General features: G+C 42.1%; 1 protein-coding gene across 5 annotated transcripts; it reads right to left on the bottom strand.

Annotated features, from left to right (window-relative positions):
- LOC135283668 (Na(+)/citrate cotransporter-like) lies at nt 1-23,896 on the bottom strand. 5 transcript variants are annotated; one of them, XM_064394705.1, is made up of 16 exons: nt 23,685-23,896; nt 21,810-21,897; nt 21,080-21,141; nt 18,929-19,032; nt 17,720-17,827; nt 15,277-15,405; nt 14,367-14,503; nt 13,734-13,948; nt 12,269-12,440; nt 11,017-11,139; nt 10,275-10,487; nt 9,373-9,494; nt 8,980-9,098; nt 7,628-7,789; nt 6,506-6,643; nt 1-5,722 (listed from the first exon to the last, which is right to left on the bottom strand). In XM_064394705.1, exons 5-16 carry the CDS (start codon nt 17,822-17,824, stop codon nt 5,588-5,590), a joined length of 1,770 nt encoding a protein of 589 aa, XP_064250775.1. In that variant the 5' UTR covers nt 17,825-17,827; nt 18,929-19,032; nt 21,080-21,141; nt 21,810-21,897; nt 23,685-23,896; the 3' UTR covers nt 1-5,587. The 5 variants fall into 5 exon arrangements, with proteins under 5 accessions (XP_064250775.1, XP_064250774.1, XP_064250776.1 ...); XM_064394704.1 differs by lacking the exons at nt 21,080-21,141; nt 21,810-21,897 and having other exon boundaries at nt 1-327; nt 5,567-5,722; XM_064394706.1 differs by lacking the exon at nt 21,810-21,897.
- Nucleotides 23,897-23,914: the final 18 nt, after the last annotated feature.

Genomic DNA, 23,914 nt, shown 5'->3' on the forward strand with positions numbered 1-23,914 from the left:
AAGTCTGCAATTTTTTTACTCCAATGCTATAATTGTAATTCGATAGAAACAAAATCATAGTTTTCAGTCACTAAAACAATTGTCAGAACATATTTAATTAAAGGCTTAACTCTTCACGAAGTTCTCTTTTTTGAGGTCAAGAAACTGGCAGGTAATGTGCATTTCAGGCAGCCAATAACAGTCATGGTGGAACCACTTCATCCACAGATGCCAATCCCATTCAAGCAAGCTGCAAATTTGATGAAATAGTGTAAAAAGACTGGTGTATTGCAGGTACTGGCACATGTACTTCTGTAACTCTGGTACTCCTCCAGCTTCAGACAAACACTAGAATTCAAAGATAAATTCAAGATTAAATGTCATGTGTCAGAAAGCATTTTATGTTTTTCATTAAAAAGTTGGTTAAAAATATCTGAGGGCTTCTATTAGGACACCTGGACAGCAGGTGAATTTGAAGTCAGCCATTTGCCAGGAGCAATATACATTCCTATGTGTCTGACTTCTGACCATATAGCCAAGGCAAAATATTGAAGTAAAATAGAAATTTCCTCCAGAATAATAATTCCTTAATTGAAAGGTTGTGTTAACTTTGATTCTGGTGGAAATTTGATCTTCAGCTGGCTTTCTAAAATATTTGCTAAGACCCAACCCAAGTTATTGTTCTCAAAGAATATCTCACAAAGAAAACAACAATAAATTAGATTTAGTATCTGGAACATTCAGTTCTTTCAAGAAAATGGTTTGTCTATAAAAAAAAAGTTTTATGAACATTTTAATGAGGCTCACACTCTGGCCTGAAACAGCTTATGAAAACTCACTGAAGTGCCATGTGCCAAATAAGACTGGGAAATAATTTTGTGTGGGTAAATAAAGCACTGAAGTAAACTGGGGAAGGATAACATCTCTTCTCTGACAGAAGAAACAGTCTCTTCCTTATGGCCAGAATCTACAGTGAATGTAAATCTACATTTACACCATAATAAATGGGCAACTATTGACTTAAGTGCTCTAGAAAAACCTAAATGGGCAAAAATAGCTTCAGTATAGTCAGCTCTATTTTTAAATCACTACCAAACATTATATTAAGCAGTCCCCAATCACCTCAGGGCAGCATGGCATGCCTCCCTTTACTCTGTGCTCCCAAAGGTGAGGGCTGTGCTTCCCTCAGGGTTTCTGTGCCAAGCAAAGGCAGTCTGCAGTGCATGGCAAGCAAAGATACACAGAGGGGAAGATCTGATCTGACACCGAAGAGCTGCCACTGGGATGGTTCTTCTGGGCAGAGGAGAATCAGTACCCTGAATCAGAAAAATGCTGAGCCTAAGTGTTGCAGCAGACTGGTGGCCTTGTGGTGCAAGGCATAGAAGTGTTGAAAACCTCTCAGTGGCACAAAGAGATTGATCAGACTTGTCTAAAGTCACACATTTATTCACCCACACTGGAAAACATTGTGAAAACCCTGTCACTTGATCCAAGGGCTCAGGATTCATTGCCACCCACCTCTTCACATATTTAGCACAGACACTTGGGGGAAAACAAAGATGTGAAGTATGTAAAAATGTATGCAATATGTCACTACTAAAAAGGAAGAGGTGGTATGTTAAGGAACCCTACTGCATTTTGGCTAGGACTGATTGAATGATTTATTTCTTTTTCTGGGCTGATTTTCACCAACTGTCCAATTCCAACTTTGTCAGCAAATGTTGGGTTTGTCTACAACCATGTTATTGCTATTTCAAGTGGCAACACACCTGAGCTGGAAAACAAAGGTTGAATAAGCCAAACACTGAGTTCAAGTGAGAGCAGAACTCAGCTGGAATGCACTACTTGCTGCTCTGAACTCAGTGGATGACACCAACAAATCCGAACCACTGTTCAGACTGGGGACTTCTGATCATGTAGAGAATGCTGAAAGGTTTTTCTTCTCTATTTCACAGATCTAGATGTTCAACACGTGGGCAGGAAATACCTTTGTTCTCCCTTTGTATGTTTTCTTGTAGTTTGGTAGTTCATTAACTCATTCACAGTTGTGAGACCATTCCCAAGCACTAGTACACTGTGGGAACAAGTTTGCACACTGGTACATGACCAAGAAGGAACTCTGTGCAACAGCAGCCCAGATCACAATGCTGCAGGTTTGGGACTCTCAATATTTGCAGAAACAGCATTAGCAACTTGGTATTTTGGTAAATTGGTATTTTGAGAGAAGAAAGGAAAAGCCAAGGATACATAGAAAGTGGGCAGAAAATAAGAAAGCATTAATTTAGCTCCTTAGAAGTGGCACTGCCAGCTGGCCAGCTGACAGACTCCCTGACCACAAGGAATCATGCTCTGCCCTCCTATGGTAAAATGGGAACTGTTTGCTCACTCAGGGTGGCTGAATAACTCATCCTGAGCTAGGCTTACAAAGCCCACACTGAGGATCCTTCTATGTTTTTTGTGGGTGCTGGGGGTGCGTGTTTGAAAGTGGGGGGCAAATGGATTCTTTTATGCCACTACCTCAGGACCATCACAACTTCTGCATCTAAAACAGTATTCCTTTGATGAGCAACAAAACAATTGCTATGTCTGGTGAGTTTCTCTGATACTTGTCCTGCAGCTGAAGGAGCTCTAAATCAGATCTAGTCACAAAGCAATCGTTCTTGCACTGTCCACTGCAAGTAATGTGTATTTACTCCGGGCACTGGAACAGGACACCACGCATGCTTTCTACTGAAGAAAAGCCCATTTGTGCCTGTTATATTGGAAAGTTTGTACAACATTAATTCTTAAAAACTGGTTGTGTTTCTTAGAGTCTTATAATCCTTTACTCTCAAATGAATGAGACAGTTCGTAGGGTATGCCACCTGATTTGGTCCCACCTAAACATCTTCAGAGATGCAAACTTGAATTATCACTTAGCTGATGAAAGAAGAGAAGCCACTCATATTCAGGTCTGAATACACTTCAAAGTGGTGTCCAAATCTCTGCTTTGCATTATTCCATACAGCATCTACCTTCCTGGATATTACTGGGGCATCACTGTGCTACAGTGGAAAATAATGCAGAAACAAGTGGTCCACCATGTTACACAGGAGGGGAGACAGTTCTAGAAAGTTTCATTTGCCAGGCTCTAATTTAAATTAAATATGAATCAATCACAGGATGCCATAAAAGTGTCTCAAAAAGAAACTGCTATTAACAGTACAGAGAGGCGACACATCCAATAGTTCACAGTTACAATAAACTCAACACTCGTTATTACCCCACATGCACACTTCCCTGGCCCAGCACTCCTGACCATGAATCACCCTGTGTGACTACTGATGAAAATAGCATTTGCTTCCTTCTTGTCCAGCAACAGAGTGAAGCTCTTCACTAGCTGAGGGGAGGGCAATCTCTCCCCTTCAAGAAACTTTCAGAACATTCTTTTCTGCAAACAGGACAGTGAAGTGTCTGTCCTACAGCTTTTAGCTGGAACTGGTTTTAGAGGAGTTTCGGTCTGCATGAACTGAGATAGCCAACTCAGTATCATCTACCCATGCAAGCTCCCCTGTATCTTACTTGTCAGACAGAGCAGAGCAAACACCATTGTATCTGGCAAAAGTAACATGTTGTCACACTGTGAAGCCCATCAGAAAGCAGAGGAAGTCCCTTTCTCAAATGCATTCAGATATCTAGAGATGCAAATCAGCATTAAGTGGTGACTGCCAAAGGACAGAACATGCTCAACTGTTCCTGGTTTCACTTTCTTCAAAAAAATACTGTCATAAGTTTCAGGTGATGACAAATATCTGTGAGCAATATCTCATCTGCCAATTCTTGGCACTAGAACTGGCCTCTTCCTTAGACAGACTCTGCCAGTGGAAGTGTGTTTATCCACATGCCCCACCATTCCCTGGAAGAAGTGTGAGGCTGCACCACATGCAGCCAGCTGGGAAGACAGGGAGCCATTGGTGGCTCTGGGGAACAACATTCAGCGGACCGTTTATGGTGCTTACCACCATGAAAGAGCATAAAAAACAAAGGCACAGAAATAAATTCTTAAAGCAGTTTTCTGCTCAAAAAAGCACCTGGTCATTTTATGGATAAATATTTTCCTCACTTCTAGATAAAAATGTGTTTTTCCAGTTCCATAAAGAAAATTCACATTAATAACAAAACTACTGAATATCCTAAACACAATACTATGCTATATGCCAGATCTTCTACACAGAATTCTATAGAATTATAGAATAACCTAACACCTTGCACCCATTATCATAAGGTGGTAAATCACTATGGCTGTAGAATTTTACCCTTATGTCCTCACAACACCTTGGTGAGGTAGATAGGTTCCATAACATCTTTTTTAGGAGGGGAAATAAGCACAAAGAGGTGAACTGACTTGCACGGGGATACATGGCAAGTCTGGAAGCAAATCCCAGATCATACCCACAGATCTTTCCACTGTAAGACACTCTTTTACCTCCCACCCACCTCCATTGCCAGGGCTGAAGAAAAAGCATCCATGTACCCTGACAAAGCACACCCAGCCCAACACCAATCATTCTGTAGACTACTTCTGCAACAGAAGTGGCATAATTAGGTTACAAACTACTTTTCTTACAATACATGAATTCCAAAGTACACAGGACAACTCCCACTGCTGTCAGCCAAGATAAGTGCACAAGCACTAAAATCTGGGCCCCTACATCTTTCCCAGGTCATCAATTAGAGCCTTCCTCATGTCTTGACTTCACTCAAAAATTTCAGAGTTAATTAATAAGGCACATCAGGGGCTAATTCAGAAACTTCTGCAATAGATGTGAAGTCCCAAGGGCCACTGGTCATCTCCAGGCTGGCACTCGGAAAACACTAGCTGGCATGTGAAATCACACCTGTGACTGAGGGAAAGGCTCCATGCCCTCTAATTGTCACAGTGCAAGAAACATAGAGCCAGCCTTAGCGCATCGTTGTCTGAGATATCAGTTGAATCATGACCATCACGGAATTACATTATCTCAACCCTCAATAAAGGTGTCTAAATGCAGTGAGATTTGGGAGTGAAAACAAGGCAAGAGAAAGTGTGTTGGATATTGACTTGGAAGGATCTCACCTCATGGCTGAGGCCCAACTAAAACATAACACAGCATAACATCACGTACCCCTTCTTCACTAGACAAGTGACAACAAGGATTTGTGTGTACAGTTGCTGACTTATAGATATAAGGAATAGGTAAGCAATGTTCAGCCCCTGCATGAGTGCAATATTCACTGCTAATGATTTACAAGTACATACCGGTGATATAATAGTTCAAACCATTTGATACAACAGCCTCCCCTCTCTTTATTGAAAGTTTGATAAATCCTAATCCTTGACCTTGATTGGAGGTACAATGGATCACACAAACATACTTATGATCCTGACATAGAGGTTGTATAATTGCAAACACTTTTGGCTCCAGAACAACTGGAGTAAGATTGGGTTGGTTCAAACTTGAACTGATGTGTGACTGCTGGAAGGCAGCAAACACCCAACACTGGATCTGAAGTGGTGATGAGACTTTATACAGGACTTTGGGCAATAGGGAGTACTGAGGGTACTTTCCTTGTTCAGCACACAAATTCTTCACAGCTCAAAGTGGCTTGTGCTGTTTGCCCAGGCTGGGAATATGTCCAGCTGAAACATAGGTCTTCCCCATGTGTTGATGGCCAGTGTGACACAGCAGACTCCAATGATGTTCATCACTATTCCAGTTTTAACCTGTGAGGAAAAAAATCCAAACCAAGAACAATAACCACATACCAGCACAGCAAGTCCAAACCAGCAACACCCAAACACCAGCACAGCAAACTACAGCAAGACCTACTTGTACATACACAAGAAAGACAGTCAAATAAATCACAGAAATAGCCACTGTATCCACTGCCTTCTGCTCTTGCTTAGGTGGAGATACCAGGGAACACACTGTGCAAAGTCTTTGAGCACTTTGCTATGTATATAACCAGTCGAGGAGCTTTAAGGCATGTGTAACATGTCGTTCTTATTAGTTAGAGAACAGCTTATGTCCTCTTCAAGTACCCAGTTAGAAAACCAGCAATGTTTGTGTGTTCTGCCCAGAATCTGCCCTGTGTGGTCTGGCAGAAAATCAGAGGACCAGAGCCAAGGGCTACTGATTGCTACCTTCTGCTTTCAGCTCCAGTGGAGACAAGGCTTTAGACACTCGCCAAAGCCCCAGAACACTGCAGGGCATGCCTGGACTTTAACCCTTCAGGTTTCACAGACTTATGACTTGTCAGTTTTTCATTTCACTTGGACCAATCTGTATGTCTGCCAAAGCCCATGAGAGAAGTACTGTTACTTCAGAGATGCAAGTCTTTATCACAATATTAATGCTGCAGAAGAGAGTGGCATGGAGTTGCAGTTGCAGCCCATAAGAGATTCCTGGTACTTTGGAAATACTCTGCAAAGAAAATTACACTCTCACCATATTTCAGGAAGAAAGCAATGGAGAATTTCAGATAAGAGAGAAGGCAATTATCTTACCATGTCCAAAACATGGATGTGGCCATAAGAAAACACTATTGCATTTGGTGGTGTTGCAACAGGCAGCATGAAGGCAAATGAAGCACTGAGAGTACCAGGCAGCATAACATACAAAGGGTGGACCCTGACAGACTCAGCCTGCAATGAAATAGAAAGAACATCACTCTGTGGGTGTTTGAAAAGAAAAGCATAAAGGATCAATCTACCCCAGACCAGTGAGATGCATAGACTTATTTTGTTTCCTTGTATTACATCACCAAAACAATTCACAAATATTTTATTCTGAAATCCACAAATGCTTAAAGATAACTTGCTGTTGTTTCCTGTCCAATGATACTTAAAACAAGGCTTGATTCTTTCATGTTCTTTGTTTTGCTCTATGGTATAATTTAGACTTCTGGTCAAATATATCCAACAATCTTTTCTTTGACCTTGGACCACCCTTTTTCCAGGAATGGGAATTATAATTACTAGGCATGTGGAGTGACACTCTTAGACTTTACATAAACTCTGTGGCACTCAATACTTAAGTGCCAATTTAAGTCATTAATAGCTCAGTACCTTGATTTGGGTAACTTTGTTTTGAGGAAATATTCTAGAATAAAATGTTTGTCCTTTTCTAATTAAAGAACAAAGTAATCTATTTTTCTCTTTATGCCACAGTTTTGATTCTGCTCAGAAAAGGCAGCAAAACTTATCAGGTTTTCCTCCCGTCCAGTTTTAGAATTATTCTGTGTTCCTATGAGAAATTACACATTCCTAATAATCAGGCCTACCACTTTGAGTATTTTAGCACAAAATGTGAAGACGAATAATTCAAAGGCACCATCAGAAATTGCTGGATTTTGTTTTGCTTTGGGTTTTGTGTGTGTGTGTTTTTCCAGTTCCAAGTTGATGGTTCAAAATGACCAGAAGTAACTGATGTTTGCTGAACTGTATTGAAAAAGTGACTGTCACTTCACCCTCTCCAGGGCCAAGGCACACACCTTACAGAAGGCATAACCTGGCTTCCTTTTAAGTACACTGGAGCAATATCCAAGACAATAATTATAACATTGCTTTGCCACCCAGTTTAATTCTGATCCTCCAGCTGACAGGGTAACAGCGCAGAAGCAATCTTACCAAGGATGAAAAGACAGGCAGGAAGAGGGTAGCTGTGGCCACGTTACTGGTGCATTCAGTGAAGACAGCTGTAATAATGGAGATGACTGATGCAATGGCCCATGGTGGAATAGATCCCAGTGGAGTCATCTGACGACCCATCCAAGATGAGAGCCCAGAGCTCTGCAAGAAAGAAGGTGGGTTTCAGTGAGGTTTAGAACCCTAACAAACAGGGAAGCCATGTTATGGGCAACATTCCTGACAAATAATACTAAAGGTGTCCTGAATTATACAAACACCATCCAGGAAAGTACGATTATCTGTCACAAAAACTAAAAAAAAAAAAAAAAAAAAAAAAAAAAAAAAAAAAAAAAAAAAAAAATTCCTTGCCAACTAACATAACACTGAACACTGAATCCCACTTTTCTGATTCTTCTGGAAACCAAATACTTGCTCACACACAGGTTACAAAATTATGGTTTTCTTGCTGAACAAGAAAAATTTTCTGAGGTCATTGTAAATACTTAATGTCTGGCCCAGAAGCTTCTTGGCAAATTTTTCTAAGGTTTTTGAAGGTTATGATTCTGCATGAATGCTCTATTGTAGGAACACAGGCAGTAGTTGATACAAACAGGTCACAAAATCTCTGACTTGATAGTTTTTAATGCTCTGGAGCTTTGATAATCTATGTGTGTTGTATGTAGATGAATGTCAGGGCCAAAGCTTTAACTTGGCCCATGGTTTAAATCTAATTAGCCACAAACTTAGATGTGAACATGACTTTCCCCAAAATATCGCACTACTGATAGCTAATGCTTGCTTTGATTTAGATGCATCTTAGCAGTGATGAAAGAAACAATATGGTTCCCTTCAAGATTCCTTCCTGTTTTGGGAATTTAGCTGTCTTTTCTGTGAATTTATGAACACAGCATCAACCCAGGATTTTCTTTCTGACCACTTCAGTAGTGGTTCTGCTTTAAGTCTGAAGATATATAACCCTCAAACAAACCTCAAATGGTTCTGAAAATCTGACAAGTGCTATCTATAGTTCTAAGTTTCTAGCCAGGGCTGGGATTGGGATGATTACAGAAATAAGAAAGGATGCTTTTCTGGACTGTCCAGACAATGAAGATCCCACCTACTTGGGAGTCTCCAAAAGGTAAGATAAATTAAAGAAACTTTAGAGAACAAAAATTCCTGAAGAAGACTCACAAGCATTCACTTCTCCTTGGTTTTTGCTAATTTAGATCTCCCTTCAGATCTGAACTTTGCTACTGGGTTTGGCTTTGGGTGCATGCCCAGTAATACAGGACTAGATAACAAACCAGAGAAGTTTGCCTTTGAGTCAGAGAAAAACAGATGTCAGGACATACTGCGCTTGCATCAGCCAAAGCAAAACCTCCTCCCAGCAGCAGCACAATGCTCCAGGGCATCTTCCTTTGAACCACATTCCAGTCTAGCAGAGGGGTTGGTAAAAATGACTTTTTCTTATCTGAAGTGAGAAATAAAAAGTAGAACATGTTTTAGGAGAGCGAAGACACTTTGTCTCCTGTTCTGTAAGAATACCAGTGGGCAGATGCACAGTACTGAGAAATCTGCACAGGGTGAGGGTAACACACATGGACATGGACTGTGCCCCAGCTCTGCCCAACAAGGGAGGTAGGTGAGATGCTCTATAGATCTACATGCAAATCCAGTGCATGTTTCTGCCTTGTTAGCGGAATGGGTTAGATGTTTCACAGTACTACAGTCCCTCCTTTTAATACCTTTTTCAGTCTGTTCAGGGTCAGACATGCTTGGATTCCAGGCTGTGCATTTGGGCTTATGAGCAGGAAGGATAAACAGTAACAGGGCAATAAACATAGCAGGAACAGAATCAGTGATATACCTAATGAAGAAAAGAGAATACAGGTTAGAAAATGGACACCTTTCTCCTAGAAAAGGGCTGCCTTCCAGAATTCTAGTCACTGATCTTTGCCATCCCATTTGGGGCTTGAGCAAAATGGGTCATTAGCTCATGTCTGAAGTCTCTCAAACCTGACATAATTTAAACACAATAATAAAAGAAACAAGCTACAATACACATTAATAAAAAGAGTTCTGGATGACAACTCATCCCTCTTGGAGCAGGGTTCTTTCTCTGTGTTGAAGCCAAGATTCAACAGTTGTATCTCAAAGACAGACATCTAAAGAAATGGCCTGAATGATAGTCCCAATATGTATTTTATATTCCTAACATGCCATGTATGAACACTATGCAAAGAAGCCATTCAAAGCACAAAATCAAATTTCCAGTGAGTTCTAAGGTATTGGTTAAAGGTGATATTACCAAATATTCAAATGTCACTGCAACTGATGGGTGCTCATACAAACAAAATACCAAGGTGTATGTCAGTGCGACTGAGACAAACATTACAGAATTTTCTCTTCTTTTAGGAAGTTCAGCTTGCTCCATGTCTCAGTCTCCAGCCTTTTCACTGCAGCACAAACTGTCAAATTACAGATGATTGGTAGTGTCATGTACAAGCCATTGGATCAAGCCCAGCAAGCATGTGAAGTCAGGTAAAGTTGGAATTAATGACCCCACATTCAAAATGGAATGAATAAGCAAGGGAATCTGATTAATAACCGAGTGGGTAAAAGATAGAAAAAAACCCTAAATACTTACTTTTCTCCTCCTTTGAAGAGTATGGCAGCCCAGCCTTTTATAAAGCCTGGGTTTCTGGAAAACCACAAGATCACCAGTAATACAAACAAAAGGAGGACATTCAATTCAGCATAAGACATAGGGCCTAACTTCTTCATTTCTGCCTTCAGCACACTGTATGCAGCTTTTTCTTTGGCAGTTTTCTCTGTCCCAAAGCCCCAGTTTTTTTTTAAGCTTTGAAAAAATGGAGAAAAAAAATACCGTAAGTATGAATGTATTAGAGGGATCTAACATCCTTATCACTCTGCAGCTGCCTCTCTTGGGACAGACCACAACAGAGGCCATAAATAAAGAAACTATAACAGTGCCAAAGTATTTTGTGGGGACACACCAGTTCTCACATAAAAATGTGGTCTATCAAAGGATGGCAATTTGGAGTAACCCAGGTTGAAAAAGTCAGGTTTGAATCAATGGCTGCAAACCAGCTATGCCAGCTTTCCTAGGGCTGAAATTCACAGGCAAAAGATTGAAAAATAAAAAGGCAATTCTGTCTGAAGATTAAGAATGTATATGGCTTTTGCCTTAATATACCTCCCATGAACACAAAAGGTTTCCAGACCTCAAAATTTTTGTGAAACAGACCTGCTCTCTGCTACAAAATTAATAACTTGTCACTGCATTTGTTTTAGCCAGATGTCTCAGTAAGCTGATCTGCACTAACTTACTGAGGGGTTTACACAATATCATGTAGATAAATACTCACTTGAGTCCCATGAAGGAGAACTGTAACCAAAGCCAAGCTAGCACCAACATCAGGACCATGTTTGGGAATGCAAATCCAAACCAGGAAGCAAAGTCCACAATATCATTACTGTCGGGGTATAACCTGTAAAGAAATGATTTTCTGTATGAATGTCAAAACATTTAGCAATCTAGTCTGCCTTTAATATGTGCTAGTGACAATTATGCATGTAAATCTAGGAGAACCTTTACAAGCAATCATAGGTAACCTCCACAGCCTAATTTAAGTCATGGTAGAAAGCAGCCTGAATTCAGAGCAGAACTTAAATGATTGTCAGTTTCCGCTGTGTTTTGATTTGATGCATATAGGAGCTTATGTTGATACTTTAGGTCTCAGTCAGACAAGTGTAGCTAAAAGATCTCTCATTCAATCTAGACATCTTTCACTTCTAACATGCCTGTTCATTTATCCCAAGAAAGGATATTTTTTTCTTCCTCCCAACTCATTCTAGTAAGAGAGCAAGAAATGTCTTCCCTGAAATTAATACCTATACTTCTGCTGCCTTCAACAGATGTTGCTAGTTGGCTTGAAAGAATGAAGACAGTGTTTTAAGAAAGGCAATTTTTGTTATTCTCTGTGCTTGCCAATAATGATTGGAGGAAAACTATCAACAGCAAACTTCCAGCTGGGTGTTAAAACCAAGAGATAATGTAGCAGCTAAGGCTGAGTACTTGCAACACCAGGAAGTAATGTTGGAAAAATTTCCACTGCAGATTGGGTTCCATGTAGATCAGTTCCCAACCTTAGTTTAGCAATGACAGAACAACACAACTGCAGTTTCCACAGCCACAGCATGGAGGAACAATGTTACATGAGGGGCCAAGTTCCTTCTAGCTCTCTTCAGTGTGCTTATGAGTAGAGTTAATCTACATTCTTCTGGTGCTCTTTACTGCAGTTCCTCTTCTGGATGTGCTGCATTTCAGTTGAAAAAAAGGACACAGAAGAACCAATATCTCATAATCAACCACTTGCATGTTGATTGCCAACAAGTATTTCTAATTTTTTCAGAAGACCTTAATTCCATCCTTAGCTTCCTATTAAAAGATGCTGAAGCAAAAAAAAAAAATGAGGCCCAACATTTCATACACATTTCTCAGTGTCAGTTCCTCAACTAATTGCTTTTGAAGTTCACAACTGAAATTGTCATCTAAGACTGACTAGTGACACAAACAGTATGACAGTGTAACTAAAAGAAGCAGCAAAAATTACTTACTGATTCATTTGGCCTTTCAGTACCACATTTGGTCCTGTTCCAGTAAGTGTTGCAGTTCCTCCAATGCTGGCAGCATAGCATACACAAAGTGTCATTCCCTTGCATATACGCTTCCTCATTTTCTTTTCCTCAGAAGATCTAGGGACATCAGTGTCTTGTTCATTGCTTACACCTAGAAAGAAAGAAAATTATTTGCCTCAGGTAAAGTTGAAAAGGCAGAGAGCTCAGGATAGGGACTGTAGGCTTAGTGCTTCCAGTTTGTATGTGCCATTTATTTTAATTAAAAAACCCACAGATATCTCCCTAAATACTTCAGACTAATGTTCATGAGGAGCAGAAGAAAGAGGCTGACAGACTGGGTTTACATGATCCAAGGATGCTGTTGCCCACATCAGTGCCACTCCTCTTCAGTAATGTCTTGTTTCACAGAGAGGCTTACCACCAGCCAAATATTGTAGTTACTGAAACCATTCCAATCCCACAGTGAAAACACAACTAGCTTTAACAGATGTGAATATAGGCAGGAAAAAAACAAGCCACTGAAACCCAAATCCTTGCTTGGCATTATGTCAATTTACAATAACCACGAAACTTTACTGCTGTGTCCATTGTTCTCTGAGGTTAACACTCTAAACTTGAAGTCTGACTGGACTAATGAAGCAGGACAAAGAATTTATGGCAATTGCAACCAACTCAACAATATCAAAGGGTATTTTTTGCACACTCTTATTATGTTCACTACATTTGGAATCTGATCTTTAATCATATTTAATAATATAGCCCTGTGTAACAGCACAGCAGAGCACTGAAATGAGAGGGTTTGAGTTTGTGCACATATTTAAAATGAAGTGAAACCTATTGTAGAACCACATCAGTGGCAGGGGACCTTGAGGAATCAAGCATCTGGGTAAGATCACACACAAGAACAGTTTGTCTACTGTGAGTCAAATTACACCAGCTCCTCTTTTCCATGTGGCTTTTAAAGTAGTCCTCTTTCTTCTCCCCACCTCCACATACTATCTGGTCAATACAGAGATATTTATTACCCTATAACCAAAATATATTGTGTTTACATAATTTTTTCAAATAGTCCTACATGGCCTAGAAGCTGAATCCCCACTGATAATCACAAGATTTAGAAAGTGGGATGCTGGGGGTTTGGATGGTTATTTCCCACAGGATATGCTCTTCACTTCCCTAAACAGGCAGTTAAGTCTAGGGAAACTGGGAGGATGACTCCAGCTCGAAGGAAAGAACATAACATCCTGTCTGGGTTCTAGCACTAGCATACAAAATGGCAGCCATCAAAATTGAAAGCTATTTTGTAAAACCTAAATGTCATATATTTACAGGGTTTCAGTCAGGTTACCATCCTCTATCCTCGGAAAGGATACACAGCACCTAGGCTGGGGAGCTGAGCATAGCAAGTTCAGTAGCATCAGTTTATTGGTGAGCAGGCCCTTACCAGGCACCGCAGTGGACCCTGATGTGTTCTTTTCCTCCAGCTCAATCACTGCATTTGTTTGCCCGGTTGCTTGTTCCGCCATGGTCACATCATGCTCTGTGCTGTCCAGTTGATCCAGGACAGCCTGGACAATGGGAACCATCATGGCCGTGGTGGCTGTGTTGCTTATCCACATTGACAGGAAGGCAGTGACTATCATAAATCCCAGCATCAGGCTGAAAAGAGAGAAAGACACGGAGGAGAGACGAAGAAAGTGAACAGATGCTGCTAGGCTTTGTAGTCACTCTAATTTGGAGAGCAAAGCCCAGGCAGGGATGTGTGCAGACACTAGTACAGAGCAGGACCAACTCCATTCTAGGAAAGCTCTGCCACGTTCACTGAAGGAATCCCAGGGCATAATTAAGTCTGTCATAATTTTGTCCCCAATGGCAAGCCTTTAAAATTTAGTCAGATGCTAGTTTTGGATAAAGTACAAATAAACTGCTCCTGTTGCTAGACTTCATTTCTGGACACTCTGTGCAAGTACAGCTAAATTGGCTCTTGAAGGATTCTTTCTCTGCTGACTGTTAAATATCATCCCTAGGCTTTGCTAAACTAACAAGAGGTAAGAAAAAAACCATGTAATACTCTTACAGTGCAGGTTTCACCCCAAGAATCAGAAGGACCCTCAGTGCAATCCTTTTGTGAAGATTCCACTGCTCAACAGAAATTGCGACAATCAGCCCTCCAAAGAAGAGCATGTTTGTGCTATTTAGGTACTGCAAGCACACCTGTAAGACAGAGAAGGTAAGTCAGGCCAAAATACTTGCTGCACTAGTACAATTTGCCTACCACCCTCTCAGATCCATGGACTGGACCAGGGCCCAGCCAACACTGGAACATGAGGCAGCTGCTGCCTGTGAGCTCCCTGCAGTTTCCTGAACCCTTGATCTCCTGTCTAACTGCTGACTTGCCTGTGCAGGAGTTCTTTGTGATCATTGTGCAAAATTACACCAGTTTCCTAAAACACAGATGGGGGTTCAAAGTATGGGAGGTGCTGGAAATATTGAGCTCCAAAAGTGCTTTCTCAGTACCATCACCAACCTGCCTTTACCAGCTTGTTGGGCAGTAGTGAACCTGGGCTACAGAACCCAAACACAGCCTGTGCCTTGTGCCTCCAGCACAAACAGCCCAGGCAGAGATCTGGGAGGACACAGCACACCTGCCAGCACCATGCCAGCTCTCCTCTCACAAGTTTGGCCCATGCATTTTGAGATCTCCCAGAAGACTGTCAGCTCTACTTTCTCTTTCTCTTTGTGGTTGGGAACACACAAACTGCTGGCACTAGCGGGATGCTCTCCAGCAGGATCCATGTCCAGAACAGACCCTACCCTCTACCACCTCAAGCTCCCCACTGTTAACAGTTTGGGCAAATGTGTATGTAGTTCAGCATCTTCCTATATAAGAACCCTGAACACTAATACAGACTTGTTGGCTAAATATTGATGAGGGATCAGAGCACTGGATTTCTCTGTATTAGACCTGGATTGCACAAGTTCCTTACTTTTTTAGAGGTCTGAACTCCAAGCAGAGGGAAAAATACCACTGGCATGAGAGAAGTGACAGCCAGCGGGATCACTTCAGTGCACCAGTACACAGCCATGATAATGATGATATATCCACATCTGGCCTCCTGCAACATAACAGAAGACACATTTAAGCATTAGAGACTGTTTTTAAAGATAAGAAACACGTTGGTAGCTCTTGCAAGCGGCTCACACACTCCACTGTCCATAGCTTAACATGTTATGCTGAATGAGGAATTAAACCTGTGCTTTTAAATAATTTTCTGAGGTCACTTGTATAAAAAGATCTTTTTGACCAGGAAGACCATAGTGTTTGCTTTAATACATCCACACAAAAGAAATGCTGTGAGAAAAACAAATCATCCACCACTAGGTAAGTGCACAGTTTGCCGTTTGCAAGTATCTCTTGGTGGTTGAGGTCAACAGATTTTACATCTAGGAGACAAGAACAGCAATATAGAGCTAATTTTTTTTAATGGTCGGCCAAATTTCCCAGTGTGGATGATTAGCTTTTCTGAATTCACAAATCTTTGATGTGTGTCCAGTAACACAGCTGAGCTCAGAAACTATTTTACTGAATAATTTAAAAGTTCTTAGCTTTTTAAAGTAACTCCTAAAGTAAAACTCTTTTTTTTTTTTTTTTTTTTTTTTGTGACTAAGCACATTGGAGGTATTAAACTACTTTCCCTACTTGCTAAGGGGATTCCCTAGTTTAGAATTGGCGTAACCTGTCTTTTTAGGCTGTTGACCAGGCATTTCTGTATCCCAGCCTTCTGTGGTATGTACTCTAAAAATTGTGAGGAGAAGCAGGCATTCATTAGCTAACAGTGAACTGTTTGAAAGCTGAAGTTGGTGTTCTGTAGTTCACTATTTACTCCTATTTAGGGCATGTGTTTATGGGATTTTACTCTAATGCAGCAAATGTGACTTTATTGCTAAAATAAATGGTGTCACAGTGACACTTAAAAACTGACATCAGGTGATGTTAGTAAGTAGGGCTGTGTTTTCGTTAATTTTGTTGAGAATTTTAAGAACGAGAAAACACCTTTTGTAAGTAATGTGAAATTTTTTCCCTCAAGTTTCCAGATTAATTACAGCACAAGCTTAGAAAAGAAAAATTCTTCAGAGACTAGAAGATATCAGGCAGATCCTGTTGAAATCTCTTCCCTTTATAAATATGAGGTGAGCTCATGATACAATTAATGCTGTACTGCAGTAATGCAGCAGTAGAATTGACTGTGGTTAATCTGTTGCTAGTATGAAAGACAGATAAACAACTCTAAGTAAATAAAATTCAAAATGCTGGTTTTAGAGAGTAGAGAGTAAATAATTTATGTGAAGTTCAAAAATACAGCCATGCTTATAATTTAACTCCAGCAACTGTGGCCAATTCAAACAACAAAAGATTTGGAATGAAATATATATTTGTGTTTATACCTATATATATATCTGTGATTTATGGAAACAGTCACAGAATATCTCTTTGGTGTTTCTGTGCAGTTGGCACAAAACATAGTGACCTGCCTCCTGGTTGAGAGATGAAAAAGCAGTCACTGAGAGAAATATTGCCTTCCCATTGTGAAATATTGTAATTTCTTGGGTTAGACTAATGACACAATATAACTATGAATAATGGGAAACTGAAGATATGCTTAATTTTTTTGGAAATTATCTTTCCTAGTTTTGATCAAAGTAGAGCTTAACAGCCAGGAATTCCTCATTATATAAAGCACCACCATTCAACTGAAAGGCCAGGCTGGTATAACTTAGACAGGTAAACAAGAAGGGTTGGCAACTTGGTTTACAAACACAGATAAAATTTTCCCGCAGTTTAAAACAGACTGAGCGATACAAGTTGCTCAGAAGAAAGGTTGGTTTTGGCATTAGAATAGCCTCCAAAGCTCTAGTAGGCTAAAATACTGCAAACTGAGCTTTCACACCTAGTCAAGAAGGCTACAAGGCATTAAAGCCCAAACTTCCCTGGGTTATTCCAATTTTATGCTGGTGTAACTCCACTGAACGCAAAGGAGTTGTGCCGTCGTCATCCCTGGAGTAAAACGGATGAATTGGAGGACATGGCATTTGACATCCTGACCAATTCACAGAACACAACGCTAACTGCACCAGGATGGAGAATGTCACCAAGAACATGCTGGGAGTACCAGACCCTCAGCAGAGAGCTGGGGGATGCACTCCTGCCCTTCAGCCCACTCCAATCGCTGTGACATAACGCAGGACAATCCCAATGCCGGCCAACTACGCATGGGTTTCTCTTGGCCCAGAATGAATTGCATCCATTTGGCACGGTGGGTTGGGTGCCACCGGGAGCAGCAGGCCGGGAGCCGGGCGGAGTGCGGGCACCCGGGGGGCAGCAGGCCCGGAGCCGGGCTCTGTTCCCGCAGGGGCCCCGCAGGCGCTTACCTTGGTGGGCACAGCGAACGGCAGCGGCAGCAGCAGCAGCGGCGTGAGTAAGAGGATGACGATGGAGCGGTACCTCAGCAGGGGCTGCAGGCACGTCGGGGCCATGCTCTGTGGGGGGACACGGTCAGGCGCGAGCGGAAGCAGCGCCCGCCGCCGCCGCCGCTTTAAGTACGGGGCGGGAGGGACGGGAGGGACCCGGCCGGGGGCGACACGTCCCGCCCGCCCCGCCGGGGGCCGCCCCGGGCAGCGGCGCGGCTGAGGAGCGGCGGCGAACGAGCTCCCGGAGCGCCCCGGCCCCGCTCCGACCCGCCCTCCCTGCCGGCCGCCGGTGCCGTACCCCCTCCCTCACGGCCACCCGTGCCAAGAAAAGCGGCTCTGTGGCTGTGTACCAGCCGCCGTCGGGGGAGTACTGTAAGAACGCTGTCCCTGCTCGCAGAGCGCACAGACCGCCACGGCGGGCAGGGAGCGGGGGCTGCCGCGGCCCCTTTCGGAGGTGCTGCTGACGCCGAGCGGGGATCGTCCCTCGCTCATTCACACCGCGGTGGGGAAGGACTGGGCTCCTTCAGGGAAACAGGGAGTTAAAACCACGGTGGGGATCTCCCCAAAACAAAGGTCTGTGCAGGCATGCATGGCTGTGTTGGGCTATTATTTTGAGAGGCATTGTGCCTCTGGTTCTGGGTTAAAAATAACCCAGGAAGGTTAACTTGAAAGGTTATTTTTGACGTTGTTGACTTCAGTGACTTTGTCTACAGCGCAGCCTTGGAATCCAAAGGGACAGCCCTACTGATGGACTGAGTGGGCAGAAAGGGACAACTAGACAGAGGACAAACAAATTGTTGATATTTTATGGTTTTGTTGTTTTTTTTCTTTTGTGATGGCAACAGCCACCTGAAACTGAAGTCAGCATAAATCATATCTCAACAATTTGATCCTGCAGTCTCTTAATACAGTCTTACCAAGCAGTTACTCACAGAAATAAAGACTTTCAGATTCCACAGCAAGTAATGAGGGAGCTCTGACTACAGCTTGCACTTTTTGTCCTCTGCTGACCAGAGGAACTTGAGTGACAGAAGTGCAAAACAAGACACTCCAATGTTACTTTTTATTTATAAAAGCAGTGAATGCCCACTAAGAAAAGAAGTAGCCAACCGGATCTGGACAGATTCCAAATCTTCAAACCTTTCGGAGCAGTCCCTCTGGGTAACTTACCAACACAGAGGAAACACACTTCACACCACTGCAAAGTCTAGCAGAAAGTGGGGAATTGGCCAAAACTTGAATTCCTGTGGCCTGTCTCCAATGAAAAAAGGTTCCTAGTCAAAAAGAAGAAAAAAAGACTAGAAGCACTTAAATAAGAAAATGCAAATAGTTCACTCTAAAGGAATTGTTCTAAGGTTAACTCTGATAGACCAGTGCAAATATGATTTGTTGTCTTCTTGTTTCAGTAAGATGCAGTGAAGAAAAAAGAAAATAAAGAAAAAGACAAAAGTGTTGATATCTTTAGATGGACTAATCTTGTGAAAGGAGACTTGCTTGCTGTACCTGGGGATGAGATGTGGGACTCTATAGGCAATTAAATTAGCCAATTTATGCCTCAGTCGTTTGTGGTTTTGTTTGGTTTTTTTTTTTTTTTTTTTTTTTTTTTTTTTTTTTTGTCAATACAGAAAAGGGAATCAATATTCCCTTATTGTGCAGAATTATTGCAAACTGGCCTTCATATCATTTGATGACGAGCTTCCTTTTCAGTGTGCCAAGGAGACAACAGACAAAGTTTTGGCTGCTTGCTTTACAGAACTGGTCTGACAGCTGGGTAGAAGAGAGCTGCAGAGAGCCTAAGCACTTGCAAAACATCCAGGAGGAGTTTTAGGTGATCCAAAGGGCACTCAAATGAAAACCTCCCACAGCCTGAAATTCAGCTCATGCTAAATGAGCACTAACTGCATACCCTTAACAAAAAGGAATCCTCTCCTCTAGTCAGTATGGCTCTGAACATAGTCGAGTGCAATAGCTTTAAACAGTGCTTTAGAAGCAGTGGGTAAAACTAGCTTTTGGTTGCAGACATAATTTAGAAGCAGGAGACTGTAGCATGCTTAGATACCCTAGCGTTGAATAATGTGCTCTTCTTGTTCTTCTTGATAGTAAGTTTCAAATCAGTTTTCAAAGGAACTCAAATTTTTGAGTTACAAAGAGGCTAAGGCATGGGTGGTGATGTGAGGTGGAACCAGGAGCTGAATGAATCAGGTCTCTTGTACTTGAAATCCTTTTTCCTGGTTGCAAGATACCATTTCTTCCATTTGGTGTTCTGCTGCCCTAATAAACCCAGGTATTTTGAACATGTCAGGAATCAAGGGTTTGAGTAACGAAGCCAAGCCCATCTTGTGGCTCACTGCCACCAACCTTCCCTGGTCTTTGAAAGGTTTCTCAGCTGGTGGCTCTGGGGTTCATTTGATTTAACTTGACAAAGAAAGCAGAACATTTTTCTGCTGTTTTTGAGCTGAATAGGTTCAATGAAGTGTTCAGTGAGCTCTAGAGCCAGCTCAAGAGACTGGGCTAGTTATGGCTGGGCAAGGAACAGCTGTGGCAGGAACAGCCACACCTTTCAAGACAGCAAATGCCTAGATGACCTTGACAGCATTGTCAAACCACATGCAGACTCTTGCAATCTTTTATACTTCAGATACCAGAGTCAGTGATGTGAACCATGGCCAAGAGTTGCAGTCAGAAGTGGGACACTGCTGAAGACTAGTAAAGAAAGGTTGACCTGTATTATTTTGTAGAGAAAGGGACTGAAGAACAATCCCACTTAGAAAGTAGTATTTTCAGGGTCAGTGCAGGTAGAAAATAGGAAAATACAGATTTTTTTTATAGTTTAGTTTGTTCCTGAGAAGCTGCTTTTCTGATATATTTCACTCTCTACAAGGCATCGTCCCAGTTACTCCTGTTATTGCAGGATAGGAATGGTCTGTAAAAAGGTGGCTTTACAGGCAGAAGCTGGTTCATTTAATTACAGATAGACATATTTTCTGCCTCTAATTCAAATGCTGCCCAAGCACACAAGTACAGTTTGCTTGTTCTAAAAAGTCCATTTGACCTAGATAACTGCTACTCTCTCTCGAGACAAAAACTCCTCACATTCTTTTTAAAGATTTTTCATGTTGCAAACTCCATGCAACAGCCAGAGGTACAAAAGTTTTAACAAAATAAAATTAAACAAGGACTGTAAGTCCTATCATACTTGACACTGAGAAACAAAAATTAAAACAACTGACCCTGAGATATTCTAGGATGTAGCAGAAAAATAATGTTTTCTACTAGGGCTTTTGAAAATCACATTTAAAAAATAACCAGCTCAGAACTTACCTCTATGTGATTCTTGCCTTCAAAAGATGCCTAGAAGAGGTCTTGTATGGTAATGTTATGCACTGGAAGGTTTACACAGAATTTAAATAGAAAGAGTTATTACCAGCATTCAGAGAAAACCACTCCTTCATTGCTCTCCATTTTCCCTCCAGTCGGTCCTTCCCAGTTACTGACAGTTCACTGTCCTGCTTCAGGAATAGCTTCCAACTAAGTTCCCAGTGGAGCATCTGATATTTTTCCAGGAAAAGCTCTCAAGACTCTGAATGAACAATCCTTTCAGCCCAATCCCTGTGCCCAACAACTTTCTACATAAAAGCCCTCGTTATGAATTTTGAGTCAGTGGGGTTTTCCCAGTCAGTATATGTTGCTGATCAGTCTTTCTTGACCTAGAATTGGTGTTTCCCGTATAGTTGGTGCCCTAAAGCCCATTCAAATGCTGTGCAGGCTAATGACTACAAAAGAAAAAAATCCAAAAGAAAATCATGTTAAAAATTTGATTCAGAATTGGCAACTCTGTAACCTCTCCCTTAGCTGCCATCTCATTAACATATTTTTTCAAAAGCCTTTTCTCTGCTTAATTACATAATTTGTGTTACAAAATCCAGATAAACATTCATTATTCCCAGATCTAAATAATGGCTTACTGCGTTTCCTTTTTCTTCTCCTTTCATTTTTCCCAGAGAAAAATGGGGGACAGAAAGGGCTTGTTTAGATGGGAAATGAACCATACCAATGTCTGAGAAACATCTGTGGCAGCTGTTGTCTATGACATTATGATTCATTGTGCAAAGACTAATGAATGATTCTTTCTGATACTCCTGCAAAGTGAAAGAATTAATATTAGTGCCCCTACTTGACAGACTAAGAAGGTTAGTTAATATTTTCTGCATCTCCTGTATCCCATTGTTCCACAGTGGGTAGGGTCTGTCACATCAGAGACACCACTTGCATTGCAGAGCTATAAGGGATCAATTGTACCAACAGGTACACAAATAAATGCTTGACCTTCCTTCAGAAAGTCTTGAAACTTCTTGGCATTGAAAATATGAAGTTCTGTTCATTTTTCTCTCTAATTTATATATCTTCTGAAGTTCCCTGTATAAAAATGTACTGCTGAGGTCCAGGAGGAGACAGGACGTACTCTTCCTGGGGCCTTTGTGCTGTCGGTCCATCCCAATCACAGCAAAGTATCGCCAGGGAGGAAAGGCAGTGCTGGCTAATGCAGGTTGGAGATTTCACCTGGAATGTACTTGGATACTGGGGAACCAGTGAGGCCCGGGGACGAGAGGCTGGGGATGGAGGGAAAACACCTCCCATGAGCTGGCAGCTTTTGTCCAAGGGAAGCAGCACTGCCCCAGGTAGGCCAAGGTGCGTTTGGGGGGCCGAATACTGCCATGACCATCCCTCAGGAGGCGAAGGGGATGGCAGCATGCCCCTGCCCTCCTGCTCACCACAAGCCAGCCCTGAGGCCGGGCCATGCCTCGCTCCTCAGGGTGCCATGGGCTCCCTCTGCTCCTGGGCTGGAGCATGCCTGGCTGCTGGGGACAGCTGCCAGCCAGGGGTGGGGTGGAGGAACCCTGCCACCTGCTGAGCCAGCTGATTTAAATCAAACTTATATGGGAAAGAAGGAAACTGAGATCCCGGAGTTTCTGTAAGGATTAGCAAATTAATCTGTGTGTGGAACTGCCACTGAAAATCAAATCCCAATACTTGTCTGGCAATGCTGCTGTTTCTCCTTTAAAAATTTTTTTGGCTCAACAGCTGTTTGGGGTGGAGTTACTGCAACAGAGCCTTTCAGTCTCAGGGTTTTTTTCCTCTCTGCTCTTAGAAGAAAGGATATTCAGCAAAATAAAAAGAAAAATGTCATGAGAGAGCAAGTTGTGCAAAAATTGGTAAGAGATCTTCACTCCTACAAAGTGGGGATTTCAAGAGTTCCTAGGATTTTCCTTGGTGTTATCTAGGTCTCCTGTAAGCGAGGCAGGAGAGGAAGAACCACATGGCAGGAGTATGTTAGCCATTGACTAGGAAACAAAAGTATTTTGTATGCATTTCACATTCCCAAGTTCCTGCTCTTTTGCTACTTTGCAGAGGTTTCTTTCACAGCCTTCTCTCCTGCTGCATGTTCTCTCTTTTCAGAATACCACTGTGGGCCATTCTGCAGTGTCTGGCAGAGAGAGGAGTCAGGGCATGGACAATGCCAAACCCAGCAGCTGCCTCAATTTCCCTCCATGACTGATGATTCTTTTTCTTGATATGTTTGCAATTACTTGATAAAACATTCATTTCTTTGTTCAGGGTAACTGGCCATCTCTCATAGAAGAGAGGACTGAAAGGGGACATGAGGATCACAGAACCTGGTGTGTGTTGAATAGTAGCAAGGCCATTGGACAAACTCTACAAAACAAAGATGATTAACTTTCCCTCTCCCAGAAGAGACTACGTTCCTATCAACCCAGGGACTCCACATCAAGCTCTTAAAGACTCAGTTTTTTGACATGCTAGTGACACGTGACTATTGCAACATTCTGCTGCCACCTCCAACTCTGCAGAAACATGAGAAGTGACACACTGGCCTTGGTTTCCAAGTGCAGAGGGCCATACTTACACAATCACAGCTTATCTCCCGAATGCCCAGGAGCCTGTAGCAATGGGGAACAAGGCAGCACGGAGCTCCCTAGGTGTCTGAAGAAGACCCCGTGACTGCAGAAATGGCAATCTGCCATTAATGTCCACCGGACACAACTGAAGGCCAGCCGAGGCCAACAGACTTCAACAGAACAAGGGCGCCCATTGGCTGGCTCAGCTGCAGCGCTGCTGTCCGCTGCTCTTCCAGCC

Source organism: Passer domesticus, chromosome 19 (assembly GCF_036417665.1).
Source record: "Passer domesticus isolate bPasDom1 chromosome 19, bPasDom1.hap1, whole genome shotgun sequence".
Classification (NCBI taxonomy): domain Eukaryota; kingdom Metazoa; phylum Chordata; class Aves; order Passeriformes; family Passeridae; genus Passer; species Passer domesticus.